The sequence below is a fragment of the Anas acuta genome, chromosome 3, assembly GCF_963932015.1.
Source record: "Anas acuta chromosome 3, bAnaAcu1.1, whole genome shotgun sequence".
NCBI classification, from domain to species: domain Eukaryota; kingdom Metazoa; phylum Chordata; class Aves; order Anseriformes; family Anatidae; genus Anas; species Anas acuta.
This window is the reverse complement of record NC_088981.1, coordinates 58402765-58426930: the sequence shown is the minus strand read 5'-3', so window position 1 is coordinate 58426930 and position 24166 is coordinate 58402765. Positions and strand designations below refer to the sequence as shown.

General features: G+C 43.7%; 1 protein-coding gene across 12 annotated transcripts in view; it reads right to left on the bottom strand.

Moving 5' to 3' along the window:
• MAP7 (microtubule associated protein 7) overlaps positions 1-24166 on the bottom strand; it is a 110539-nt gene that overhangs the window by 70111 nt on the left and 16262 nt on the right. Inside the window, exon 1 of one of the 12 annotated variants that reach the window (XM_068677322.1) lies at positions 11366-11452. The exons of 10 other annotated variants lie outside the window; for them this stretch is intronic. In XM_068677322.1, the coding sequence (XP_068533423.1) occupies positions 11366-11378 (13 nt within the window). In that variant the 5' untranslated portion in view covers positions 11379-11452. Of the gene's footprint in view, positions 1-3465; positions 3518-11365; positions 11453-24166 lie in introns of those variants that run through there. One more of the 12 variants, XM_068677321.1, reaches the window with a different exon arrangement.

Here is a 24166-nt window from a genome sequence, read left to right as displayed (position 1 = left end):
CAGAAGCTGATGCAACTAGAAAGCAGTCTGCAAAGCCAAGCTTTGCAAGACAGCAGTTTAAATGTTCCCTCAACCTTTACATAACCAACCCGCTCGTCTGTGAGTAGTCCAGCAGAGCATCTCGCCATGTCAATTCACTGATCACCTGCAGCAAGAACTTCCCTGGAATGCCCTGAAGTCATCTCCCAGCTCCTAGCACCAGCTGCATTGCCCTTTTGAGAAAGCAGCTGAAGACACCCACGAGTCCCACAGCCTGTGACTGTGGGGCTTCCTCCGGCTGCGATATGCCAGCAGCAGCTCCCCTTCTCGCTCAGGAGGGCTGCAGCAGACACTATTTTTTTTTTTTTTCTGAAGAGACTGCACCCACACACTGCAGCACTCCGAGCCTGCAAGCTGCCTCATCCTGTCTCTGCAAATCCAGTGAGGCCACAGCTCTGCAGCTGTCTATGGACTTCTAATTGCTCCTCACACTGCACGCATTTGTGCACGGGCATTCGAGATGCACCCCATTCATGTTGTTTTTACAGGGAAGGTGTGAGAGCCCCTGGCGAGCCCATTGTTGTCTGTTGCATCCCCGTGCAATCTCGAGCAGGAGTGCTGGGCCCCAGCCCAGGCCCAAGGTCACCAAAAGCTGCTCTCAGCAGAACTGGATGCAGCAGCCAGAGCTGCTGCAGAAATTGAGCGTGCCAAGCTCAAATAGCAGCCCAAATGCATCCAGGCACCCGATATGAAGTCGGCCCCACAAGCTGCTGAGCAGTTCACAACACTGGGCTGCTGCAGCCCCAAAGTTAAATAGCAAATGGGAAACTGCACAGGTTTCCAACTCCAGTCAAATACCTAGCAGGTAAGCAGGTATCTGACTAGTTTAAATAATCTACATTTAGCAAACTCAAAAAACAAAACAAACAAACAAAAACTTAATAAGGAAAATTACAATAGCTAACCTCTTTTAACATAGCTTTAAGAAGAAACTGGGAAATATTATTTGAGGGCCTAGAAAGCAGAGAAATAGAGTATGAAAAAATAAAGCCACAAAGACACAAGGCCTACTGATTTCTTGGTCTGGTGCTGCCGCAAAGCTGAGCACAAAATGCTAGCATCAGACACGTCCTTGGGATCTTCAGCGAGGTTGCAGGAAACAAGTGCTTGAGGAACTGGCTGTAGCTGTCAAGGTAGGACAAAGTGCTGGCCTTTCTTGCTAAATTATAGTTCTCTTCAGGACTCTCATACAATACCGACTAATTGGGGCTGGAATTACGCTGCCTGCAAAGAATGAAGTGCCCTGGCCACCACGCCTCTCCAACAGGCTGTTTTTTGTTATTTATCTACAGAAACACAATCCTTTGGCTGCTGTTGAGCATCCTGACAGCTTTAAACTGTCAGATCTTTGGGCACAGGGATCTTTGTTTGGCACCTCCACGGCCTTGAACAACGGCCCTTGATTCCAGATGGGGCCGCATCAGTGCCACGGTGCTAAGCCAGCGGGAAAGGGTTTAGTTGCCCTCATTTTTTGAAATTCTGGAAGGGTCTAAGAAAAAACAATTCTAAAGCCATGTGCTTTCAAACTACAAGTAATTAACAGCAATTAATATAACAGTGAACTGATAATCATACCTGCATAATTAGCCGTAGGTAGTTCCTAGCGGTCACCTCCTCCTAAACAACTGTTAATTAAGAGCAGGCTAAATTTAGCTATACTAATGAACCCTCCCACTTCTGCTACAGCTAGAGAAAAAAGCGACTGTAAGTAATATTCTCTAATCTGAGGTTGTAGGGAGAAAATGGACAAATCTGCATCCTACACACAAGCTTTACTTTGTCTACATTTGATTTTATGTTGATGGGACCAATAATCTCAAATCAGTGAGATTAGATCCTGAGCTGGGAGTTAGTTTTGGGACTTTTCTTCCTGAGTAAAAGTCTCCCTGATCTTTTATTTTTCCGATAAATAATGTGAAATAACAAAGTGAATTACAGCAGTCCATTTTTTCCCCATCTTACCAGAAATTAATAAGGTGACTTTAATTTTGGTAGAACTAAAACCAGACTGGTAGAGCTTGTTCTGATTTGCAGGATGTCCATCACTTCGTTCTCCTCCCCCTTTACAGCGGAATAAAGGGGTGTATTTCCATTGTCAAAACAGTACTGTACCACCTCAGAGGTACCTAAGTTGTAGTGAATGCCACAGACTGCTTGTCAGATCCCTGTTTGGCAGAAACGCAGGTAGCATGCAGCATTACACCTTCCAAAGGATGTGATTATAGGAGACGACAACTGGTAATATTGTAAACTTGTAAAACATTCTAGGGAGTTGTGTTATCTTCCCCTTGGAAGAGTTCCTGTTATATTTGGAGGATGTGAATTTGTCTGTGATGCTCCCAGCAGATCAGTGCTAGAAGAACAATCCTCTGCGTATGTTCCAAGCGCATCTCTTAAAGACCCATTAGTGAGTCATTTGGCCAGGAGCTAATGAACATCACGACGGGCTTTGGAAACTGTTCCTCGTCCTAAACGCCTAATCTGTGATTAGATATTGTAATGATTATTAGGACACTGAAAGCAACCTGGGAGAAGGACACTGCACTCCAGGTAGTCCGTGCATTGCACTGTACTACTGTGGGTCAGGCTCTAAGATGTATTCAATAGGGAGATAAAGAGCTTACGTACTTCCATATGTTAAATAACTTCATCATAGCAGCAGCAACCAAAGCTCCCACCCTACCAGCACCCCTTCCAATACCTAACACCTAAATCTGCTTGAAGCCGAGGCACCACTCTGTGACTCAAGCACATTCACACTATTCCCCAGAGCTGGGGCTGATCTGGCTGGGGATCTGTAACTGCTGCAGAGCAGATTTCCACTTTATTCCTGTCCGATGCAACAAGACAGTAAAGTAAGTCACGAGGTCAGAAAGACAGGCAACAACTATGGCCTCCTCTGGGCTTATTAGCTACAATCAGAAGAAACTACAACAGTTAAATGGAAACAAAACACCCCTTGAATTTCAGTAGCATCATCCAGAAAGTCCTGAATACGTACCAAGCTCACTACTGGCTAAGCATCACTGCTTAGGACTAGTTAACATTTTTTCCACAGAAAAACTTTCAAAACAAATCTTATGAGAACTTAGTTGTCTAAACACATGGAACACCAGACAAATAATTAACTATAACAGGTTCATTCTTCATATTTATTTGTAAACTACTTTCAAAAGAATCCTGTCTTTTTTAACAGATACTTGTGTGCCTGATGAGATCCAAAGCTCACCGCATTCCACTGATCACAAGCCAGAAATGATTCCTACCACAGAACAAGCTGGGTAGGACAAAAAGCAGCAGCCACGATGCCCTTAACCCAACCCCAAAGACATGACAGCCCTTCCGCTACAGCTGCAGCAGGAGCAGCCAAGAGGCCAGCTGCATTTATGCTCCACCACCGACAGGGAACGTGCCACCAGAACTTACTGTACCGCAGCAGGCGACCCAGGTTGTCCTGCTCCATCCTACCCTTACGAGCAAATGGCTGAAAACATTTGCATTTTTGCTCCTCTCCCCTCTTCTGCCTAAGCCATGCAAGTGACCTGAAGTAATGAGCGCGGGCTGATTAATCGCTGGATGTGTTCTCTCCTGCAGCGCTGAGGTCAGCTGGGGTGAAAGCGGAGGGTGACATGATGTGCAACACGAAACACCCCTGCTTTTAAGCAGCCACCTTGTTCACTGAACCAGCCACAAACCAAGGAAGATTTCTTTTCAGTGCATGCACTCAGGCTTACACAGACTGGTTGGGAAACAGTTGCTGAGCAGAACTGACTCAGAAGATGGAGAAAAAGCCTTTTGCGGGCCTCCCCTCCCCAGGGCTAAGTGCTTAACAGCGTATTAAAAATGCAGACATCTTAGTGCAGATTTCTAAGGATTTCTCTCCATTTATGTAACAGCTGGCAGATTGCTCCTCAGTGGCTGAGAGCTTGCTTGTTTTGGTTGATTTTTCTAGTCTTCTTTAAACCATCTGCGAGAGCTCCTGCCTTTACAGCTTTGGGTGCGGAGGAAGGACGAGCAAACGCAGCTCCCCCTAACAGCCACAGACATCGCCAGCAAACTGCAGGGGATGGGGCCAGCGATGTAGCAAACTGCAGCAACCATCCCAAGATGGTTTCATCTGAGACCGCATTTCAAAAATGCAGATTTCTATGCTTCCAGCAGTATGATTTTGTTACAGGACAACTGAAGTTCTCATTATTTAAAATATATATATTAATGATGATAAGCAAATGTATTCCAGTGTGGGATTTCCAGGAGCACTTCATGTTATGCTGATGTTGACGAGCTGGAGACTAAACCCAATAGGAACAGAGTAAGGCATCACTGAGTTAAATCAGAAAACTTACAGTTTTTAACCAACAACCAATAAATATTTTCTTCTACCCCAAAGCAGGTCCCCCTTGCTTCCACGTGGTAGAGAAAATTTATTGTCAAGAGATTTCAGCTCCGACAGTCCCTAACGGACTGCCCAAAGTCCCAAAAGCTAACACCGAATCCATTCCTAGTTTTGCCATCAGTAATATCATACCCTGTCTTACCATAAAACTAGCTACAGAGTGAGTAGGAGAGCTTTGAATCCAGCAAGATGATTATACAATCGAGTTTTTCCAAGGTATATAATTATCAAATTCTTAAATCACTTATTTAGGAGGCTGTAACAAGAGAAGGCATGCAGGCAGGCAGAGCTGTGTAGATGAAGCAATGTAAGTGTTAATTAAAAGCGCTGGAGAAGGAAATCACACAATCACTCTGTATTAGCATGTGAGCTACAGGCCTAAGCACCATGTGGCAGGGAAAAGAGAGCGGAAAGCAGAGCCCAGGCTTGGGAAAGGGACAAGAGAGAGTCAGGTTTTTTACTGTTGTTTCCTGTCCTCACCCCTTCCACATCCTCCTCCGTGCCCAGGAGACAGGAATAGCAGCTTTTAACAAAAAAAGGGCAGAAGCTGATGCACATTTTACGCTACAGCAGCCTCGGGAGGCTCTGTGGCCACTGTGCCAGCCAGCTGCAAGGCTGAAGCAGCAAGGAAAGACCCCGAAGAACATAACCTCTGCTTCCCTGTCTTGTGTTTTTATTTAACAGATGCTTCTATTATTGCAAATGAACATATTTCACCACGACTCGAATGCACAAAGAGCTTTGTCCCAGGATAGACGAGGAGGCTTTGCAGACTGTGGTCACAGACCCTGCTCCAGGTTGACATGCGGAACGAGGCCACGCTCCTGCCTGTAAGTTTGCAGGCCCTGCGGTGTCTGGGGGCACACCTTCATTAAGCACTAGGAGTTCGGGGACGCTGGCTACGAGGCTTGTGGGACTGGATGTCTCTCAGCAACTGTGTGAAAGCTGCAGAAAGTGACTACCTGGAGCCTCAGCCTTGCTTACAGGTCATGTTTAGGCGTATCGTTTCAAAGCCTGCTGCAGTCATACGGAATGTCGTCTGTGCTTCCCCGCAGATGCATTCAGGTTATTAAAGTCTGCAAGATTAAGAGCTATATTTGCATTCAGTACAGCTGAAGGAAAGACTTGGTTATGATTTAATTAAAGGTAATAAATTCCCCCATCCAAATCTGTCCTCGTGAGACTACCAGCACTCCTGTACTTTTGCATAAGTATACGCTAAAGCAGCAGAGATTTATTTTTTTTTTTATAACCACACAAAACAAAAACACTCTTCAGCACAAACACACTTTATTTTCATCAGCTAAAAGAACACAAATCAACCATGGCTGTAGCAGTATCAAGTTATTTCACGAGAACCCAGTTTTCTGAACTACTCGTCGGGCAGGCCCAGCAGCAATCCTGCTTGTTCAGGATGTTCCTAGGGGCTGTAGGAGCACCAGGGCTCCCACTCCCTGCCCCACATCCCTCCTAATGCGCTCCGTGCTTGCTCTGCAGTTCACTGCAGCCATCAGCTGCAGCCGCATTAAGAAATGGAGAGCAGGGCACGTCACCAAGTTGAAACGCTCCCTCTTGGTAAAACGAGCGGAGAGAAAAACATTGTGTCACATCACCAGCTTTTGGGAGATTAAATCTAGCATGTGCCAACGCGCCTAACAGCAACCTGTCACTGAAGTCCAGAGAAACTCAGCTTCCCAAGTGAATGCATCTCCAAGATCAGCTCACACCTCCCACACGCCCTCCTATGAGCTGCCCGGTTATCCTACATTTTAACCAGAATGCAGAAACACTCCCAGCACACTAAGGCATGTTTTCATATAGGTCTCACTAAGAAGACACCAAACAAAATGTAATGTGTCATCAATAAGCTCGGTATTTATACGCTTGCTGCCTTTTCAAGTGCTATTTGCAGGTCTTAGAACAATGAACTAAGAACACTAAAGCAGGCTTTGCAGTAAGAGCCTTAGAAGCACCAGATACTGTGAGCTGCCAGTTTCAAGGACTTCTTCAGCTTTCCATAAAGCATCTGACATCTCTTGAAGCACTTCCATATTCTAGTATACATTCTGTGCTTCAGCTTCTCAAATGCCACAGCTGGCAGGAAGGTTGGTGAGAAGGCAGGCACAAGCACTGAGCATCCCCACGGAGAGCTGGCAGCAGCGCAGGAGAGGGGCAGGCGCATCCTCGGAGTGGCTGGGCTGTGCCCAGTGGGGCTGCAGGGCAGGATGCGCCCCTTAGAAAGGTACACATCACGAGGATGGAGAGCAGAACAGCCAGAGCAGATCCTTGTAGTTGTGGCATTTTGTGGCAACCCGGGCAAAGGCAAGTTAATTTTGCATTTAGATGGGGGCAGGGCAACCTCTGGTTAACTGCTGGGATCCACCTGGGATACATTTTAGCCACTGAGTGACTGTGTTGTGAAAACTGAAGTGTGTGTCAACACTTCCCATTCGTTTGTATCCTTTTACCCTTAAAAAAGCAGGAAGCAAGCACAGTGAAATAGTACGCCCTTTCTCTATTAATCACCAACTGCGTTAAATTATTTCCAGTTATCTGGACAAGAACACCAACACTTTGTCACCATCTCTGGAGACATTACAGTACTTCTAGTCCTATAGACAGCTGAAGGACAGATGGCTTTTTTTTTCCAAAAAATAAAAAAAACAGTATGCTCCAAAACCAACACCAACACCTTCCTCCTCACCTCAGCCCTGTCCCCCAGACCCTGCCTGGGTTATCCTTGCATTTACCTCAAACAATAACTTGAGTTTGAATCCTGCCTTCACTTAGGCAGCTCAAGTGATTACAGGATTTGAAGTTAAAGAAAGACCTGAGCTTCCTGCCTTTCTTCCTGCACATGAAAGAAGTTCAGGGACGGTTAGTTACCACTAACTTCCATATTCCAGCATAGCATAGAAAAGGATGAGATAGTGCACGAACTACAAGAAATAAAAATAACAGACAAATCAAAATCCAGAGGGATCCACAGCTCTCACACGTAAATACTGAAGACTTTTTTACTTTTTTTGTTGTTAAATCAGGAAAGCAAACTGTTGCATAAGTCCATGTGCTTTGTGCTTTTACATTGCTTTTTTTTTTTTTTTTTTTTTTTAATACAAGTCCGAAATAGGTTGTCACCTCCAGGTCAGTGATGCATCCCTTTGTCATGACATTGGTTTCAACATCAGGTAGAAGCCCAAATCCTAGCGTGGGATTTTAACTCACTGTAGCCATCTGTTTCAAGAGGATTATATGGATTTTTTTAAAGTGCTAGACATGTTAAAAATAGCAGACAGTGGTTTCAAATGCTTTTTCAGCTTCCTTGTGTTAAAAATACCACCTAAGCTTGAAAGTCAAAGATACACGACCCTATTAATCTGCCGTGCCCATTGATGTCCTGTGATATCTTAAAAACCCACAAACATAATATTCTAAAAATAGATATGTACAAGTAGCAGCCATTTACTAAGACCTTTACATTTGTTTTTCTTGCCTACAGGAAGCATACAAAATCACCAGCTAAGCTTCAGCTATGCACAGGATTTCATTTAAGAGCATAATTTCCAAAATGGTACAATTTAAAAGACTGGATTTTTTTTTTTTTTCCAGGTAGCTTAATGCTGAAGTTTTCCAAAGAACATTTGTTACCAAATCTCAATGTGTCGTTTTGCTTCATGCACTCGCTGCACACTTCTGAAGAACAACAAGCTGCACACTCATTTCATTCAGGTGCCTGAATAAATAACTTTTTTCTAATACGTTCTGCTGCTGAGCAACATGAGTATTTCAAGTCTTCTGTTGCTTAGAGAAGAAAAAAAAAATCCATGCAGGAAGACTAATTTTGGTTCCTTTGCTTCAGATGCCTGAAACAGATCTGAGTTGGCGCCTGTTCTGCATACATTGGAAAAAAATGTCTTTCATCCTATTTCTATGACAGAGAAAAGAGCAACGGACTACACCACCCATATTCTGATCTACAGATTCTTATTTTATTTTACTTACTTTTTGAGCAAGAAACCTGTACATCTTTTTGTAGGAAAATGAGAAGGAAGGAAAAAAGCATTGTCATTTCCACTTGATCAAAGAGTTTGTTCAGTTATTTGGGGTGCGCATTGGGCTTCTCACCCTATTAACATCACATCACTCTAACCCCAACCAAGAATGCTACAAGGGAAGCTAGACTCCACGACACAATTCCTCATTTTGAGGGGTAACAACAACAAGCCAAACCTTCTATTTCATAGTAACGGCACCTTCAGCTGCCCCTGTTCAATGCCATCTTTCTGCTTATATGGATCTGCTTTGCAGCTGTGTGGCAGGAAGAAATGAGGGAAAGGAGGAGAAACTCTAGGAAATACATTCACAAGAACATTACTATGTGCAAATCTATTCCAAGTCTTTTCTTTTTTCCCCTCCTTCTTGCATCATTTTGCACAATCTCGACCCCTGCTTTTATATCCCATTTACAAATTTTGGTCCCTGTACATACATTTTACAAACTGTAGCAGGTCTGGTTTTATACCACTGCTTACAAGTACATCACAGCAGTGGATAATAGCAAGAGAAGTCTAACGCCTCACTTGGTAGTATTTTCATATAAGAAACATTGAAGAAATTGATACCAGCCCCGTATTTATCTTTTGTAACAAAAAAAAAGCCCCCCCAAACAGGAATTTCCTGTTTAATTAGGTAATTTGACAATTATGTTCCAGTTTATTTTGAAAAATAACCAGTTAAAGGAATTATATCAACGTAAGCCCTAACAGCCTACAGGCTTGCTCTGTTTTCTATCAATTCTCCAATCAAAGCCTTGTAACAAAATCCTGTCTCTGTTTACATCCTTCAATGTTTTTTTATTACACCAGACTTCCCTATCTGTATTGCGACATTATCTGATTGCTGCAGAATTCCACTGCTTTTGCAACCTACATTAGTAACTCTGACAAACCCATTTTCCAAAGACTTTGGCAGTGATACAACAGATTGAAGCCTTTCCTACCTGAAGGTCCTACTTACATTTAAGTGTGGGTGGTGGTCTCAGCTTACAGCCATGGTTTGTTCACATCCCTGCTACTCCACAGCCCAGCATCCCCTTGCTTCCCTGCCTAAATCCTCCATTCCCAAGAGGAAAGGGCTACAACCTAAGCTCAAGAATGAAAACAGGAGATTCTTGTAGCCGTCAAGGCAAAAAGCCAAGTGTATACGTACACTAATGAGTTATTAGATAGTGCTAGCAATCCTTTATTTCCAGGAGCACTAAGTTTCACCACCCTCCCTTAACCAAACGCATCCAAAAAATCCAGATAATTCACTGTCGTAATTTGATTTGGAGATTATTAAGGAACTTTCCACGCAATCCACTTTCAGAACAAGGCTGATATGACAGCCATGATTTACGCAGATGGCAGTGGCAGACATCAGATCAGGCACCACAACACAAGGCTACACCTGGAGCTGCTGCCCTCTCCATCTCCACCTCCACTGCTGGCTTCCACCTCTGTATCAGCTCCAGAGCCCTGCATGCCAGGCACCAATGGACAAAACAAACAAACAGAAAAGATACACACAATAAAACCACTGCTGCAGCTGGCACCAGGGGTACGGAGGACAACACCACAAAGGGAAATAAGGGCCCGGTGATGGTGTCGTACATATAAAGCATGACAGCATCAAGCCAACATTAAATATCAGGCTACTCTTAGGTATGTTAAGTAGCACTTGCCATAGCACAGGAAAAAAGATTTTTTTTTATTCATATTAATGAATCAAATGCATTTTCTTTTATTGTTTCAGAGACAGCTGTCAGCAAACAAAACAGACACCATCGTGGCACGGCCCACAGTTTATGGCAGAACAGCTCTGCCTGAGAGCTTACAGAGTAAACACACCAGGCAACCACTGAAGAGGAAAACAGGCATGCTGCATGACCAAACGAGACAGCAAAAAAAAGCATCTTCATATGAGAGAGCAAATTTACTCATTTTTAAAAAATTTTGCTAGGCTTAGTCACCAGAAAATAAGCTAAGTGCTAATAAATGGAAAAACACAAAATAATACTCTTGCTTCCATGCTCTGCGTGTACGAACTTGAATAACTAAAAAGATTAAGAGTCGTAAGTTGCAAAAAGCTCTGCTAATTCCTCATGGGGAGTAACTCCTCTCACAGAGCTTTCTCACCACAGAACATCCTTCTGCAGTTGTCTTGCCCAGGGCAGCTGAAGAAAAGGAAATGTTCTCATGCCAAAGTTACTACAACACAACATCCCAACCCCAAAAACCAGTAGCTGTTTTTGCAACCACAGTCCTTCGCTTATATAAAAGATTTCATTACAGACAGGCAGGTCCCTTCCTGTTTTGCATATTACCATCCTCTGTATCCATCAGTCTCACAAATTTGACATTAAAATTAATTAAACTGACTGAATGGTGTTGTGAGCAAGTAGGTATCTACACTATATATCCAGAGTATACCTACTTAAGAGTCCAGAGTTGACTAAAAGAAGCCTGGTGCTTTGGAAAACAATCAGTATTGTGTAGACAGTTATACAAAGCAGGTACTAAAGAAGGCAGTAATTCAAGTTTCTCATGCTTTTAAAACAGAATAGTGACATATCATCAAAACAGTCCCTTTTGAGCTATAAAACATCCCAAAATAACTTTGCTGCTTGCTGTTATCATCGACTGCATAAATCTCCCATTAGATAATGTATCCTGGAAAATCAAAATCAAAAGATCACTGCACTCGGATTACTCTTCCCCAGCCCCCTTATCACATCAGACTCTTTAAAAATTAATCAGAAATTAAAGTAAATAGGGAAAAAGACTAAATGCACTCCCTGGCTAGAGATAACTGAGTTTTCTCTTTAAAAATTCTAATTGGGAAGCCATCTGAAAGGATTATTTCTGGAAATACGAAGGGTGAGCTGCTTACCTATTTCATCCATTATATTCAGTACTGTACATTCGCTAGCACTGCTGAGGTCTACTGCGAGTCCATAGCATGATCCGTATCACCTCATCTGCACGGCTTCGCTCAGCCTCCTACCCTACATTTAAAAAAATTCAGGCTGGCAATTATGCAAGCTGGGAGGAGAAAGAAGGAGACTTCATGGGAAGAAAAGGTGCAGCCTCAGGAACCGTGAAGGTGCATACCATCAAAATAGCCCTTGGAGGTCAAATCTGACCCGCTATCACCATTTCTGGCCCAACAACTGATCAAAACGGAGTTTGCCACATCCACAGCATCATGAGATTATATACGAGGGCAGGGAGGGGGAGAAGTCTGCCGAGTACTTCCCTGTGCTCTGCGTCAGTAGATTTGGGCTTAGCCCCTGCTAAGCAGCTCAAGCCGCCGGTTATTGGTGCCGGCAGCTGCCTACCACACTGCCCCACTTCCATCGCGCTGCACGCCACCGGGAGGGAGGCCTCGGCCGGCCAGCTCCAGCCTGCCCCCAAGTAACACGGAGAAGTAGGGCAGCAGAGCCTCCACGTCTGCCTTGGATGGGCCTTCTGCCTTTTAAAACGACTCCCTGAAAATTTCAGACAGCTTCCTGCAAGGATCACCTCACAGCAATACTAAGGAATACTAAGAAACCCACGATGCATTTCAAGGTAAACAAAGTAAATAAAGATGGAATCTTGTGCTAGCGAAGGATTTTTGCACATGTACACATGCAGACTGCTCTCCTAGGTATGTCCAAGATTTTAGTATTGAAGCTTTATGGCACCTGGCATTTTGTGGGCATTGGCGACTCTTGATGTGCTTCTATTGGCTTGGTAACAAATGAGCCTTTTCAATGTGCCCATTGCAATCACTGATGGCAATACTTTGTCCACTGCTTAGCATGTCAGTTACTAGCAACTTGACAATGGCTACATTACTTTCTTCATCCTCAGGAAAACAAAACAAAACAAAACAAACAAACAAAAAAAAGAGTATTCAATCTAAAAGAAATACCTGTGAAAGAATGTTACGTTTTTTATATGATGTTTTACATATGAGTATTACACACCTTACAGTGAGAAGTATTATGGCTTAACATAATTCTTTTATGAAAGTCCCTTATTATGAAAATTCAAGTACGTAACAAAAAAAATAAAGATTGGATTCGGTGCACCAGCAAGCTGGTGACGTGTTTAGCCCTCCCATTTCAACACCTCCAGCATTACAAACACTCTGACTCCACATCATGAGTTTGTTAAACCAAACCAGTGGCACACGAGGGCTACCTCCTGCGGGTGCTGTGCCTGCTGCCCCACAGCCGTGCCCTCAGGAAGGCCACAGCGGTCAGAGCTCTGCCCTGTCAGCCCAACCAAGGGCCTGGCGTGGGGCTGGGGGCCTGATCCTGCTACAGCCTTCCCACCAACCCATCGCCAGTGGCAGCCCCTGGAGCTCTAACCCCACCTCACCTCTCACTGCTTGGATCCAGGCCTTTCCCTGAAAGCGCTTCTGTCCTCAGCCCTTTGTAGCATCTCGTTTATTCAAATTGCTGGCTCTCTGGTGCAAATCTGCTTCTTCAGCCCTGCAACTGGTACAACTGGGCCCCAGTTTTGGCTGGAGGACCTGGTTACCCCATGGCCAAAAGGAGAACTGAGGCTCCAGAGCCCTTCCTGTGAAATTCAGAGCCTGAAGCCGCTTGGTTTTGTGGAACATTAGGGAGGCAGATTGCTAAACACTCTTGTCTTGAGCTTGCAACTCAAATTACAGAGTGTAAGCATCAATTATCTTTGATTATTAATAGTGAAGTTTAATTATAATTAATTATACCATCCTTGTTCTGATGAGGAGCAGGTAACTTGCTCTGCAAGAGGTCCCCCTGAGGTACAGCACACATTAAAGGATAGGAAGCAAACAAACAAAAACACTTTAAAGAAAACACAACAAGCTCATTCAGAACATGTCCAAAAAAAACCAAAACAAAACAAAAAAAAAAGCACACACAACCCATTGATGGTGACTGTAAAACAGAACTAAAAATCTGAAGAGAGAACAGGTTAAACCAAGCCCTTTGCTACAGTGATTCTAAAAATAAAAACCAGTGTTTGTGTATTCTGATAGATTCACATTGCTGTTTGGATCATAAGGCCTGAGGACGTAAAAGCTATTCTCTTGCGGACACATAGGGTAAATTAACTTGCTAATTCACCCCCTAATGCACAGTCCACTGAGCACACAATTACATAAAAAAGGAAAATGAAATTTCATGCAGTCAAGCAGATTAATTTGTTTGCTTTGTAACATTACGTAGAGAGCTTTTTTTTTTTTTAATACTGATAAGTACATATACTTTTTTATTATTATTATTATTTTTTTTAAAACCAAACCACATCATTCATCCTTAAATGAGTCACATGCCCAGCATGTATGCACGGAGCATATGCCATCCTTCCCTAGCACTGCCAGACAAAAGCTACATTGCCAAAAATAGCCACACAGCGTGCTAGAGCTGCTGCAGGATGCCCTAGATACATTTAGGGCAGGAAGACTGAACAGCCCTGCCGCAAGGAAGGGTTAGACGCTAGCCTTCGTAATGGGCCAGGACTGGAAAGAGGGAAGAAGCTGAATTTATACCTCTGAAGTTAATTTTTAATAAACATGATTTAGTTGAGGTTAAAAGAGACGGTCATCTGAAAGGTATTTCCATGCAGAGCTAAAATACACGTGTATATGCACCAAACATAAGGGTAAAAGGGTACATTCAAATACTTAGAATGTGCTGTTTTTATAAAAAGGCCAGGTAAAGACAAGGGTACTTGTTTGTTTCTTTTAATATTATACAGAGTTGACTCTACAGGAGTACAGTCCCAAGCATTGATGGATGTTTTCTTTAAAAATAAAAAATAAAACATTATGAAACTGAATAATGTGGTTTTCTTCGTACTTTTCTCTTTCTGCAGAGATTAGGAAAAGCTAATGGCTGACGTATTTCCACTTCAAGTAAGACCAGGTAAGAAGCTGGATGAGCGAAATAAGTCAGGACCAGTGTGATAAGTGTTCAGAGGGACCAAAGATGGGTCACACACCTCAGAGTGCCAAACCAGCCCCTCAGCCCCTCGTCAAACATCAGGCTAACTCGTGTTTTGTCTTCTCCAGCACCTCAGTGCTCTGCCGAGTGCACTGGAGGCAGCCCCTGGAGCTGAGGAGAGGAGTGCCCCAGCTCTGTGGCGAGAGGCGCAGGGCAGAGGACAGCAGCCGGTGGCTCTGGCGCTACCCCCGCCTCAACTCCTGGAGGCAGGGAGCGCAGGCCAGGCATGGAGATCGCTGCCTGTATCAACTGACCGAGACAAAATGGATTTCCCCGGATTAGCAGGGGATTGCCCTCCACGGGCAGGCAAGGCTTCACCTTCAGGTGAAGCAGGAGGAGAAGGAGCGCAGCCTCCAGCCGCAGCATGGCTCAGCGGCAGGCCTTGCCACGGGCCTGTCACTCGAAGGGCTACCGGCCTCTCCTCCTCTCTGGGCTGCCTGGGATCACTGCAAACAGGAACAGGAGGGATTCGACTTCTCTTCAGCTCCCCGAGACAGTCTAGGGCTCCCCTGGGCTAAAGTTCAGCCCTTACAGCGTAAACATTAACCTACATTATCACAGCTTTTATCCTGCCCTCGTAAAAGCTGCGGTACGATGGCGGCACTGTATTTGCTTAGTGGGCAAGCTGCCGTTTTAACTCCATGCTTAACTTTTTAGACTTAACTTCCATGAAGGTTCAGCACAGAAAGTGTTGAACAGACATGAAGAGAAAGAACGGGAAACCATTCACAGGAGCTGCCGCTTCTGCTGGCCTGCATTTCTGACACAGCTACCAGGTGCCTAGGGCAGCACCGATGGAGGAGGAGGAAGCTGCTTCGGCACAAACCTGTCTACACAAAGAAAGAGAAAGGGGGCTCGCGAAAAGATGTAAAATATCAGAAAACCTGAGAATGCCTGAAAAATTCAAGGATAAATTTCGATATCTTTCAATTCATCTCCCTTTAAAGCAGTACAAAAGATTCTAGAGATAGTGTCTTAAAAACATTGTAAATAAGGAAATCTATTTGTCCTTGTGAAGTTTCCTTCACATTTCAGTCTATCAGTATTCATCAGAAGACACTGATAAAGCATTATTTAACACAGTATTTAGGAACTTGGTCTCCCATTTCCTAAGCCTAAACCTCCTATTTGTGAGGAACAACCTAATCCTGTGGAATTAATTAAAAACAGAAGTGTCACGACTTCCTTTGTGTCTATACTTATCTCCATAATAAAATAGCCAATCAAAAATAAAATAGCTTGTATCTATGATACAAGTACAGGTTTATTATATATTTTTTTCATTGTTCACTTATCAAAACATGAATAGATGGATACTTTTTCATTGCTTAATTTCTGTTGATTAGCAGGCAGTCAGATTTGCAGGACTGGAAACTCCCTTGACAAAGCACGTGCTTCCGCTGTAGGTCCTCACCAAACTCTTTAGTGCGTTAACAGAAAAAGCTCCTGAAAACCTGAACAAATCACTCCCCCTCCCCAGCACCACCCAACCCTTATGAGTAAGAAAACCTATTTATTTTCTGCAAAAGTCAATATTCACTGAAGGATGAGAATAAATGGAAGTCAGGGTTCCTTGACTGTACTGGTAGCTTTGCTCCTAGCTTATTATGTGAGTTCTGTCCTTTTATCCTATTCCCTAGAAGAAAAATAGTAAAGTTTTTGTTCTTGTTGCTTTTTAAAAGAGACTTTGTGTAACTCTCTCTCTTGATAGATTTATCCTGCGGTAAAAGTCACCCTTCTGGGGATTACACAGGTCTGCAACTGCATGGGTGATGCCCTAGCTCTCAGCAGCAAGCTAGTATGTAAAACACCAAGGAGCTCAATTAAATCACAGCACTGGGACTCTCAAAGCCGATATCATATGTTAAATCATTCCCCTAACCCCAAAGAACGTTTTCAGAAAAGAGCTGAGCGTGATGACACAAGACCAAAAAGAACAATGTAAAGATCCCTTCTGCCCTTTTCAGTTAAAACACTTCAAGGGATGTCCTGGAACAACCTGCTCAAGACGTGCTATAGCTAGAACAAGAGAACAGCAGGGTAATTGGCCAGCAGAAGTGCTCCTCAGTTCCTATTCCAGGAAGATGAATAATACATCTTTCTTCTAGTCCTCACAAACCATTTCCCAGGAACAAGGCTTGTATGTGATCCAGGCAGTCTGAGAAGATTCATCAGATGCTCAAGTGAGGTTATGGAATCTCCACTCCTTGGAGACCTTCAAACAGCCCTCTGTGCCAAACAACGTGATCCAACTGTGCAAAATAACCATCTTTACCCACAATTACACATTCAGAACTTTTAGCAAGGGGACCTGCCTCAACTATGCTATTAAGAGTTATCCCATAAATGTATGTACCTAAACAACAATGCCTGTTACACTGTGGAAGTAGTCATGGCTTCCACTGTTGAGCAAAATTAGGAAACTTTTAGTTGCAAGAAGTTAGCATTAAGCAGTAGAGTATTTATGATTCATTAGTAAGAATGAAACAGGGACGGAATGTGGAAGCTTGAGGTGCTGTAATCTGCAGTTAGGTAGTGTTAACAAATTAAAAATATTTCCATTTTATTACCACCACTTTGCAGGTCCTACAAATTCAGGCTAAAGAAATAAAAAGTTACTTTCACTAGTATGTTATTACAGGAAAGACCCAAGAACTTCAGCTAGCCATTCAGTAGGTAGGCTCTTTTCTTTACAAAATGAACACATTTTGAAAAATAACTTCTCAGTGCAGTGTCACAAAATGTTATATGTTCACTACAGCGCAGTACCCACAAGCCCTGCTGAAGCACTACCACTCATGTTTGTTACAATCACCTCTGCAACTATGTATGACTACACATCCACGGGTTCTTCCAGGAGAATGATCAGGAATTGCACCTCGGGTGCTGGTGTGACTTCCTTCAAGAAATTCTCCTTTCTCCTAGGAGACAAAATGCTGCAGAAAGAACAGTCTCTTCTGCATTTAGCAACGCTGTGTGTTTGCCAACTCTTTGAGGAAAAAGCTCTGAACTGAGGAACAAGAACAAGAATTTTGGTAGATAAATTTTAGAAAACACATACTATCAAACACAGCAATGACTAGACCTGTGAAAAGAGCCTGAATAACCATGGGACAGTTAATTATTATTTGATTCAATAGCAGAAACATGTACCTCATTACTTTCCAAGACGTTTTTTCGGACAGTGAGGACACTGCAGCCAAAGCCTCATCTTAGAGCAGTGCCTCATTAGCACAAGTTAGAGTGCTTGCACCAAAACAAACAAACAAACAAAACAAAAACTCCCAAGCCTTCAAAGCTAGCCAATGACTTTGGAGATGGGTTCATTATTAAATAATTAAAACTTCAGAAGCCACACACCAAAGAACTGAGTGTACCACTGTTTTTGTGATGCCATCTCTAAGGCGCAGGCCAATGGCACCAGCACAATCGCTTCTAGCTTCTGTGTTTGAAAGTGCCAGCTTTATACATGCTGGATGACATCCAAAACCCATCATTTTTAACACCTCCCTCTCTGACTCATGATACACTGCTCGCAGTAAAGTAAATGCAGTAGAGTCGAATTGAGCCTACTCAAGGCCACCACAGCTCAAAAAGTGCAATACCTTGATAGTCGGGCTGCAAAGCAGTCCATTTCATTCAGAAGATAACAAGACTGATGAGAAGCTAAAGGTTAGATTGGATGATCCTAGAGGTCTTTTCCGACCTAAATGATTCTGATCCTGTGATTGCACCAGTTTGTTGAAGGCAGCTTTAGGTACTAGAGATATACCCGCCCTTGGAAGTTTTCTGTTCTTTGAGATGGATACTGCACAGTTACTTTCTTTCAAGCAACAATTAGACAGCTAATTATTTACTTGCCAAATGCGGTTCAGGTCAATAAATAAGCCAGAGAGACCAAATAAGCAGCATTAAGCTCTTTCAGCCCATTACCATGAGAAAAACTAAGTGCTCTAAGCCTGAAAACAGGAGGTCAAATTCAACACTTCAAAAGAATTACAACGGGGACAAAGTTAGCTGAGCCTTTTTAGTGGTTTTGCACAAGCCTTATCTTAAACTTTCTTGCCAAAACAGACTTCTCTACAATTAACATTCCCCACAGGTAGCACCCCTTCTTATGACAGACTTAACTCTGCTCTAGCCATAAGTTACACCTAGAAAGGACAGGATGACAGCTCTGCAAGTCATTTGTGGCTTGGAGAAGAGCAGCCTATTTGGTTACAATCATCCCATGCAATATGTTAAAAGCTTCAAGGTCACTAAGTCTTGTCCACACACTTTTTTTTTTTTTTTTTTTAAATTCTCAGTTTCAACTCATTCAGATAGGACTTTATTAAAAGACCTTTGGAAAAAGGTTTTAAGGACTGTGGAAAGCAGCCTAGATTTTTAAATGCTAATAAACTGAAGTGCTTTAGTGGAGCCATAGTGGGTGCCACCTGATACCACTGGAAGTCTTCTCAGCTGTGACAGCAGACTACAAAATTCAGTGTTCACCTAGTTGTTAACTCCTGCAAGCAGTGCTCTAACAGGAATTTTCCCCAATGTCTTTGAAGAAAAGTACTTGACTTCTAAGAGAGCAAGAAGAGGATCTAGGATCTTGGTCTGCACACTGTGTGTTTCATTTTGCCAAAGTTTGTCATATGACGGAGAGAGAAAGAGAGAAGGAGACCCTCACATTGTCCTAGTATCTAAGTGTTCCTACTTTGCTTACCTAAAGGGAAAAAAAAATGCCTTTGCAACGCTTATCTATTTTCTTCCTCAAATAATCAGATTTCAAGTACTGGAGTATTTGTCAATGACAGCTTGCAAAGCACTTTTGTCACAATATGCAGTTGATTTGCTCAACTAAAGTATAAGATGTTATCCAGCTTTGCACTTCTTTACAGCAGCATAAAGTAAAGGTATTTGGAAGGCAACTTCAGCATGCAGTTGCCCATTCCCCCTATGCAGTATCTGCTACATAACAGGAAAGCCAGATCCCACTGGATTTCCCCATTTAATGATCCCAGAGGGCAAAGCAGAATGAAAGTCTAATCTATGCCTACAGCAATTTCCCAACAGCTTTTAATACTTGCATGTAGAAAAGTCTTCTCAAAAGGTTTACAAGCAAAGCACCATGTTCTTCTTTTGTGAGAAACATATTGTGTTATATATATATACATATATATGTTATGCTATGTTACATATGAAGCATGCGATCTAATTTAAATACCAGAGCAAAACGACAACCAGATAGGTTGGGTCAAAAGAAAAGGAGAAAGTGCTGTGTAGAAAATGGGAAGTCAGCGCACTGTTGCTCAGCCACAAGTAATTAAAGCTTCCCTGTCTGGCTGTTTTTCAGAGTAATATTCAATAATCCCTACTCAGGCTGAAATACTGCAGTCAGATGGGAAAGCTCTTATTGTAATCACTGTTGTTAGGAAGTCCTGCAGAAATGAATTTCCCATCCCCAGAGAGGGAAACAGAGATTGTTCCTGTAAAATGTTATTAGACGTGATATTTGTCACAGGAACTTTGATGTGAAAAGGCACAAAAGGCAGTCATGGCAGCACAGCTCTCTGAAGGACTGTTAATCAATACCTGACTTTCCAACAACCAGTCTCAGAAGACAGTTGCTTTATAACTAAAAACACGCCTCCCCCAAGCGAAGAACATGCTCCTGTGTGATGCACTGGAGCTATATTGTTGTGTTTTCTCTTGCCTTTCATGACTGTTGCTCGTTCCCAGCCTCCTCCCTCACTGTACTTTCACATTCAGTGCCAGAGTGAGCAGGTCCTCAGGTTGGGTGCTGTGTGGCAGAGAACTGGTTGTGAAGGGGGAAGAACAAAAGCTTCCAAAAATATTAAACACTCCCCCTCCCCCCCAATATATGCTACAGAAGGTTTTGTATAGAGAAAAAAAATAAATCAGAACTCTCACTTTGAATTACAGCTGTTGGATCCTGCTGACTCCACAGAGCATCCCGTTTATTAGCATGCAGTAACTCTACCAGCCCACTTCAGATACTCCACAGCATCATTATTATAAAAAAAGCTTCAAAATCAAGGTCTAGAGAAAAGTCAAAGGACAGCACTTTACTGAAAATTTAAGCTAAATCTTCACCGAGTGCTAAAGAGAGCTTCTAGTAGCAGCACGGCACGCTGCACTCCTGCTTCTGCCAAGCAATAGCAGGGCCTGTTTGCAGCATAAATCCCTTCTGTGGAAACCTTGGGATCGGGAGCTGATTCAGAAACACTCTGCGACCATGGACATGCTGCCTTCATTTCACAGGAGATGAAGATGAGTCCCGCATACCTTGACCTTAAAAGCTCCAGCCCTGGAGTGTTGCTCACTATGCAGATGCTGCAAACAAGTGAAACCTGTAAGGATGGTGATCAAACAAAAGCCTAACAAAAAGAGGAGGCGATCATAAACATCACCATGGTGGGAGAACACTTTGGCTAACGTGGGTCAGAGCAGCCATCCAGGTAACTCACGGGGAGAGCGATGCTCACAAGAACTCCCTGAACACAAACTGACAGTCATTTTGTTACCTCAGTGCGAGAATAAGTCAGTGAATAAAAAGCCTGGCGCAGAAGTAAATAGATGCATGATGCAATATTTCAGAAAAAGCCAGTTGGAAGTGCGAGAACACACTGAAATGCTGATAACCCAGGCACCGTGTCAGGCACGTGCTGCTTGGTCTGCAGCCTGGTTTTACTGCCAGTACCTCGCTCAGCAGCTGGTTGTTGCTGTCCTTTCTGGTTTACAGATGGCAGCTGCCATCTGCTTTTTCTTCACCCCACTCCTCTCTTACTTTGCAGTTCAGACTGCAACTAAACCCAGTTGGGTACTGTAGCTAGACGGCTGCAAAAGCATTTTTTGCAAACTTTAAGCGTTCTTCCTCTACTGAGGGAATGAGAGTGAGGGAAACATTTTTATTTTTTTCCCTAACAAAAGGGAATGCACATAAAATGTGAAAGTAGCATTGTCTGGAGTTTGTGTGGACTGAAGGCCTCGGATGGGGTGCACCTTCCTCACCTGACGTTTCTCAGTGAACCAGCAGTTGCAGTTAAGGAGCAATGGCAAGCAAGAGAGTTCAGCGGTTGGTTTTCCACCACACTGCTACTGACATCACACCTATGTGTCCTCCAAAACAGCTCAGACACGTTTGATCTCATTCATGGTGCCTCAGCATACGAGCCAAAATTTCGTAGTGTAATATTCATTACTGCATTAGTCAGCACGCAGATAATGAGGAAACTGAAAAGGAAAAAAAAAAAAATTGGCTGCAGAAATGAGTGATTCCCCATGTCAAGGGTGGGTAACTGGATAAACCTGAACTTCCAAAACCGCTGTCTGAAAAGCTTTCTGAAACAGAATTGAGAAACAGGAGCTTTGTGTGCTCAGATACAACGGTGTGAGCCAAGCTCAGCCAGCCGCTCTGTAATAAAACTTGCTCGTGCAGGAGTTTAAAGCAAAGCTGAAAAAGATTTGGAACTCAAGAAAGGAAAACCAAGCCTTCCAGCAAACCTAATGATGGGTTTTAGGATGTTAGGAGATTTTTAATCAGTTGAAAACAGGACTCTTCACTGGAGTTTTTACTAGTCAGATGGGCTTACCTCAAGCAATCACATTCCCAACAATCAAATCAAAATTCAGAAATGTTACTTTTAAAAGTATGTTATTCTGCTTCCTCACTCCTTTTCCTCATCTCCTCTCACTACACAGGCAATAAAAATTCTCCACTGCACTCGGATCCCCCAGAGGCATCCCATTCCTGACACGGAGAGGACGAGCACATCGCTAGTACCTCACACCATGCAGCACCCGGTGGCTACGGCACAGGGCTGTAACAGGGCTCTTCTGAATACAAAGCTCCTCCAGCTGGAGTATTTTTCCTAGCTGCAGGGGACTGCAATGGCCCTAAAGCTTGTTCTACAACACTCCAGTGCTAAACTAAAGTCATCACCAGATCACAGGAGAGATCTGTGAGCAGTTGTACCTGGCACGGCAGATTATAGGACAGGCCTCCCTACATCTGCTTCAGATGTACGAAGACAACCCAGAAGAAAGTTGGTTGTGAAAGTCAACTGCCATGTGAGGGATCAGGCCAATTAATAGGCACAACTGGAGGTTCAGACTGCAGCAGTACCAGAAGAATAAAAATAAAGACTGGTTGTCATTCACCTGGCCATTGGACCATGAATTAACTCTGTAAGTGCATTAACCAGTTCCTTCTGGGACTTTGAGCACCTTGGGTATTTCTCTGGGGTTGCTGAGGTTTTGGGGTAACTCAGCTCCTCAGCAAGCTGACTCTTTGCTTCCTCTTCCGGGCTGATTTTAAACCCAGCCTCCAAAAGACACTACTGGAAACAATTTACTGAGGTTAAGGAAAAACTGTAAATCTACAACCCATTCCTGCAGCTGTAAAAATTGCTTAATCCCAACGAGAGACCAAGCAGCAAGGGGAATAAGAGCTTCATCTGCAGTTCCTCAGACGAGGCTCACAGTCCCTGTGACTTGTCACGGGAGACTCCTGCCTCCCCCGCAGCCAGCTGTACAGGCACCAGCACCAGAAAAGGAGCTATCCTCTGCTACCCTGAAGCGAAGGACGTACCAGCTGCAGGATTCCTGCCCCTCGCAGTCTGCTGCTTTCCACATGTTGCTTCCCAGCAGTCTCAGACACCTGTGCTTGGTTTGCTCAAACTCTTGATTTTGAGCCCACTTTCCCTTGTTGGCACCTGCGCAGGTCAGGACGCCCCTGACACGAACTGGAAGCTGGTCCCTGCAGAATAACGTGTTGCCTCTACAAAGCTAAAGGGTGACTTAGGAAGGCCAGAAGAAAGGCAGAAATACTTCAAGGCACGAACACTCAACCTGTCTTCCTGCTTTTGGAGACATGGCCATGAGGCTGACATGCCTCGTTATAAAAGGAGGCATCAGCAGATCTGACACAATTGGGAGATAATCTACTTGCCAGCGTTAACAATAGCGAACAATTATTTTCTAAATGTATCTGGCAAACAATGAGGATCCCACTGAAGCCACAGAAGGTGTGTTCTGGCCCAAACCCACTAACCAGCTCCCCAGCCCAAACAAATGGTGACACAGGGCAGCTACGTGCGGCTGCCAGCCCTGGCGCAGCAGCTCAGGATTCATTCCACCACACAGCCTGCCCCAAACCCCAGGAGAAGCCCGCAGCCAGGTGAGGGTGATGCGCCTACAGGAACATCACGTTGCCTGCTTGAGCCATCAGCAGCAAGTTAATCATGTAAAGGAGAAACAGGAGCGAGCATTCAAGGGCTTCTCTTCCAAAACTGCCAGCATAAAACGAAAATTTCATCAATCTGCTTGATACCCTGAGTAATTCCTACCTCAAGCTTGCCTAAGTGGTTCCATTACATCTCCACGTGCAGACCATTAAAGATGGGTTTGGGACAATGTGGATGTTCAATGGCTGTCACACTCAAACCTACAAACCACCAGGACGGGACATTTTTGTGGAATTCAGCAAACCAGATTCCACTCCTCTGAACGAGAGGAATACTTGGCCTCAAGCGATGAGGTGTGAAAGCCCACATTTTAGAATATTCCCTAATTTCATTGCTGACATTTAACAAGCAAATAAATGCAGATGAAATGTTGCCCATAGCCTCCCTCACTGTCATTATACGCCTTACCCACAGCCATTAACATCCACTCCATGCTTCAGTGCAGGTGAAACT